The sequence below is a fragment of the chloroplast genome of Jatropha curcas (genome assembly GCF_041381405.1).
Source record: "Jatropha curcas chloroplast, complete genome".
Lineage (NCBI taxonomy): Eukaryota > Viridiplantae > Streptophyta > Magnoliopsida > Malpighiales > Euphorbiaceae > Jatropha > Jatropha curcas.
The window spans coordinates 85,001-90,000 of record NC_012224.1 but is presented as its reverse complement, the minus strand read 5'-3'; the positions used below and the strand labels follow the sequence as shown (position 1 = coordinate 90,000).

General features: G+C 30.8%; 6 protein-coding genes; all 6 read left to right on the top strand. All coding sequences in view use genetic code 11, as the record gives it.

Annotated features, from left to right (window-relative positions):
* Positions 1-109: 109 nt before the first annotated feature.
* rpl16 (ribosomal protein L16) lies at positions 110-1,912 on the top strand. One transcript has 2 exons: positions 110-118; positions 1,514-1,912. The coding sequence occupies exons 1-2, from the start codon at positions 110-112 to the stop codon at positions 1,910-1,912; spliced, it is 408 nt and encodes a 135-aa protein (YP_002720149.1).
* Positions 1,913-2,026: 114 nt separating this feature from the next.
* Positions 2,027-2,395, top strand: rpl14 (ribosomal protein L14). Its single transcript has one exon. The coding sequence runs from the start codon at positions 2,027-2,029 to the stop codon at positions 2,393-2,395; it is 369 nt and encodes a 122-aa protein (YP_002720148.1).
* A 512-nt stretch (positions 2,396-2,907) lies between these two features.
* Positions 2,908-3,312, top strand: rps8 (ribosomal protein S8). The gene has a single exon. The coding sequence runs from the start codon at positions 2,908-2,910 to the stop codon at positions 3,310-3,312; it is 405 nt and encodes a 134-aa protein (YP_002720147.1).
* A 445-nt stretch (positions 3,313-3,757) lies between these two features.
* On the top strand, positions 3,758-3,871 carry rpl36 (ribosomal protein L36). The gene has a single exon. It carries the CDS (start codon positions 3,758-3,760, stop codon positions 3,869-3,871), a length of 114 nt encoding a protein of 37 aa, YP_002720146.1.
* A 115-nt stretch (positions 3,872-3,986) lies between these two features.
* On the top strand, positions 3,987-4,403 carry rps11 (ribosomal protein S11). The gene has a single exon. The coding sequence runs from the start codon at positions 3,987-3,989 to the stop codon at positions 4,401-4,403; it is 417 nt and encodes a 138-aa protein (YP_002720145.1).
* Positions 4,404-4,465: 62 nt separating this feature from the next.
* rpoA (RNA polymerase alpha subunit) overlaps positions 4,466-5,000 on the top strand; it is a 1,020-nt gene continuing 485 nt past the window's right edge. The window contains exon 1 of the mRNA in view: positions 4,466-5,000. This exon is cut by the window's right edge and continues 485 nt beyond it. Within this exon, the coding sequence (YP_002720144.1) occupies positions 4,466-5,000 (535 nt within the window).

Sequence of the window (5,000 nt, the reverse complement as noted above, 5' to 3'; positions counted from 1 at the left end):
AATTCTAATTGTATTTCTTCATTCTAATTGTATTTCTTCTAATTCTATTCTTTTTTCTTCTATCTTCTATAGGATTGAATAGACCCGCGGTTCGATTGATGTAGTTGCTATGCTTAGTGTGCGACTCGTTGGGTTTTTATTTTAGGGTCAGGGTTAAAAAAAAAGGACTGACCTGTACTATGAACTAAAAATATAAGTAAGTATGCAACTAATAACCAGCCCAGCGCTTTGTAGTATCTCGATCCAAAGAAATTGTCAAGACATGATATATTAGCCATATCATTGTAGCCATTGAAATTCTTTTTGCACAAACAAAAGAAAAACCAATCTGATTATGAGTTGTAAATCAAAATATAAAATTAGATAGATAAGTGGAAGGGTGAAAGAAAGAGAGAAAGAGAGAAAAAGAATATCAATGATATATGATTCTAATATGTAAGGTCTATGAGTCATCACATAAAAATTATAAAAATTAATGTAATAAAGCAGCAATACCAATTGATTTATAATTAAACTAATCTGTTCATACTGTTCTACTAAAAATAAAAAAAAAAAAAAAAAGAGCCTCGAGTCAATAAAGACTAAGCAGATTGACTCAAAGACAAGCTTCATTAGAGGCTCCATTGTAAAATTAAGACCTAAGCATTAATGAAGAAGCGATGGGAACGACGGAACCTATAATATTTTATTGATTTATTGAAAAAAAAATCATAATAATTTTTTGCTTTTGGCGGGATAGCGAAAGGTACCAGAAGACTAATTTAGTCTGAGAGATCATACCCAGACTATCTCTACAAATGAAATAAATATTGAAAGAGTCAATATTCGCGCGCGAAGTTTTTTTATATTCTAAAGTAGAATTTTTTCTATTAGAATTATGATATCAGAATTATGATATCAGATTGCTCAAATTTAGAAATCCAATAATAGAAAAATAGAAAAAAATAAGATTATGTAAAATAATGCAAAACAAAATAAAATAGAAAAAATTATCTATAATAAAAATTATCTATAATATAATAATATAAATAATAATAAAAAAAAAAAGGAAAAAATAACTATATAAAAAAATAACTATATAATAAATAATAACTATAACTACATATATATAATATATATATATAGTTATATAAATTTATATAGTTATATAATATAGATATAATATAGTTATAGTTAAAATAGAAAATATATATAATAAAAATTTCTATTCTACTAATCTAATCAAAATTCTAATAAAAATACTAATCTAATAAAAAAAACTAATCTAATAAAAATAGATCTAATAAATAGATTAGATTAAGTAAATAGATTAAGCGTAAATAGATTAAGCGAAATCTCAAAGAATTCCACGATTTAGTATATTATTTTATTCAGCAAACGCATGTATATTTTTTTTCTTTTATCATTTCATTCGCGAGGAGCTGGATGAGAAGAAACTCTCATGTCCGGCTCTGTAGTAGAGATGGAGTGGCTGTAGTAGAGATGGGCTTGAGAAACAAGCATCACCTACAACCCCCAAAGGCCCCGATTCCGCAAACAGCATAGAGGACGAATGAAAGGAAAAGCTTTTCGAGCTAATCGTATTTCTTTCGGTAGATATGCTCTTCAGGCACTTGAACCTTCTTGGATTACATCTAGGCAAATAGAAGCGGGGCGACGAACAATGACACGAAATGCACGTCGCGGTGGAAAAATATGGATACGTATATTTCCCGACAAACCAATTACTTTAAGACCTACGGAAACACGTATGGGTTCGGGGAAAGGATCTCCCGAATATTGGGTAGCTGTCGTTAAACCAGGTAGAATCCTTTATGAAATGGGTGGAGTAGCAGAAAATATAGCGAGAAAATCTATTTCAATAACAGCATCAAAAATGCCTGTACGAACTCAACTCATTATTTCGGTATAGAACCAAAGGAAAAAGACCTTGGGGATGCCAAAAAAATCGCAAGTTTCTTTTTTGTTTTGGATAAACAAAATATCTTTTTTCCTTTGCATTAAAATAACAGATAAAAAAAACGATATGATCCAATCTCAAACCCATTTGAATGTAGCAGATAACAGTGGAGCCCGAGAATTGATGTGTATTCGAATCATGGGGACTAGTAATCGACGATATGCTCATATTGGTGACGTTATTGTTGCTGTGATCAAGGAAGCAACACCAAATTCACCTCTAGAAAGATCCGAAGTAATAAGAGCTGTAATTGTACGTACTTGTAAAGAACTCAAACGCGATAACGGTATAATAATACGATATGATGATAATGCTGCAGTTGTTATTGATCAAGAAGGAAATCCAAAAGGAACTCGAATTTTTGGTGCAATCGCCCGGGAATTGAGACAGTTAAATTTTACTAAAATAGTTTCATTAGCACCCGAAGTATTATAAGATAAAAAATTATAAAGATAAAAAATTATAAGATATAAGATAAGACATATACTATTTATTATATAAGACATATACTATTTATTATATAGTTTAGTTTATTATATAGTTCTAGTTTTTTATTATATTATTATATAATTTTATTATATTATTATATAATTTAAATTTCATAATTTTTAATATTTAATAATTTAATTTATTATTATTTAATATATAGTTTATGTTTATTATTTTAATTTATTATTATTTATTATATAGTTATTTATATAGTTTATATAATTTATTTATATAGTTTATATAATTTATTTATATAGTTTATATAATTTATGTTTTATTATTTTTATTATATAGTTTATATAGTTATAGTATTTGAATAAAAATGAAATAGAATAAAATGAATTAGTAAATTGTGTTTCACGCATATACATATACCTTTAATAAAATAATTAATTCATAAAAAAAAAGAGTATGTTGATTATATCAAAACCAGAAAAAAATAATAATTTTAGTTTATCATGGGTAGGGATTCTATTGCTGAAATAATAACCTCTATACGAAATACTGACATGAATAGAAAAGGAACTGTTCGAATAGCATCTACTAATATCACCGAAAACATTATTAAAATACTTTTACGAGAAGGTTTTATTGAAAATGTCAGGAAACATCAGGAAGGCAACAAAAAATTTTTGGTCTTAACCCTACGACATAGAAGGAAGATGAAAGGGCCATATAGAACTAGTCTAAATTTAAAACGAATCAGCCGACCTAGTCTACGAATCTATCCTAACTATCAAAAAATTCCTAGAATTTTGGGCGGGATGGGGATTGTAATTCTTTCTACTTCTCGGGGTATAATGACAGACCGAGAAGCTCGACTAGAAAGAATCGGTGGAGAAATCTTGTGTTATATATGGTAATCTTTCTGATATCTGAATTGTATCCAGACTTCCTATTTGTTTTGTGAAAAAAAGAGAAAGAACAGATTTCTAATATCATTCCTCTCGCATTAGTTAATACTTCGATTAATACTTCGAGAGGATTTTGGATGGAATGAAAGAACAAAAATGGATTCGGGAAAGTTTAATTACTGAATCACTTTCAATAGTATGTTCCAAGCCCATTTAAGATCTGGTTTTAGGTTATGTTTCAGAAAAGATCCAACGTAGTCTTGTCTTGTTTTATACATATACTACTACCAAATATAGAAGTAAATCCACGACCATAGCGCATCTAATTTAGATACTCCGTAAGAAAGATTTGAATGCTGAATGATTCGGCAGTTTTTTTCAACTTTCAAATTCCTTTCACTTTCAAAAAAACTTATTTTCTTCAAAAAAGTATGTATATTCAAGGACGGAAAATATGAAAATAAGAGCTTCTGTTCGTAAAATTTGTGAAAAATGTCGACTGATACGTAGACGGGGACGAATTATAGTAATTTGCTTCAACCCAAGACATAAACAAAGACAAGGATAATCTTTCTAAGTGAAAACACTCTAAAGGATCCGATGTACAAATAACTAAAAATAAAGGATCTTTTTGACATGAAATGGATATATCCATAGACTTCTGACTTATGAGATGATAAAATATGGCAAAACCTTTACCAAGAATTGGTTCACGCAGAAATGGGCGTGTTGGCTCACGTAAGAATGCGCGTAAAATACCAAAAGGGGTTATTCATGTTCAAGCAAGTTTCAACAACACTATTGTGACCGTTACAGACGTACGGGGTCGAGTAATTTCTTGGTCCTCCGCTGGCACTTGCGGATTCAGGGGCACAAGAAGAGGCACGCCATTTGCTGCTCAAACCGCAGCAGGCAATGCTATTCGGACAGTAATGGATCAAGGTATGCAACAAGCAGAAGTGATGATAAAAGGCCCTGGTCTCGGACGAGATGCGGCATTAAGAGCTATTCGCAGAAGTGGTATACTATTAAGTTTCGTCCGGGATATAACCCCTATGCCACATAATGGCTGCAGGCCCCCTAAAAAAAGGCGTGTGTAAAAAAAAATATATTGAAGAGATTTCAAGAGAAATAAATAATTCAATGATTTCACAATATTATTATGGTTCGAGAGAAAGTAACAATATCTACTCGGACACTGCAGTGGAAATGTGTTGAATCAAGAACGGACAATAAACGTCTTTATTATGGACGCTTTATTCTATCTCCACTTATGAAAGGCCAAGCTGACACAATAGGCATTGCGATGCGAAGAGCTTTGCTTGGAGAAATAGAAGGAACATGTATCACACGTGCAAAATCTGAGAAAATACCACACGAATTTTCTACTATAGCAGGTATTCAAGAATCAATACATGAAATTTTAATGAATTTGAAAAATGTTGTATTGAAAAGCAATTTGTATGGAACTTGTGACGCGTCTATTTATGTCAAAGGTCCTGGATATGTAACTGCCCAAGACATCATCTTACCGCCTTTTGTGGAAATTATTGATAATACACAGCATATCGCTAGCCTAACGGAATCAATTGATTTGTGTATTGGATTACAAATCGAGAGGAATCGCGGCTATCGTATAAAACCGACAAATAACTTTCAGGACGGAAGTTATCCTATAGATGCTGTATTCATGCCTG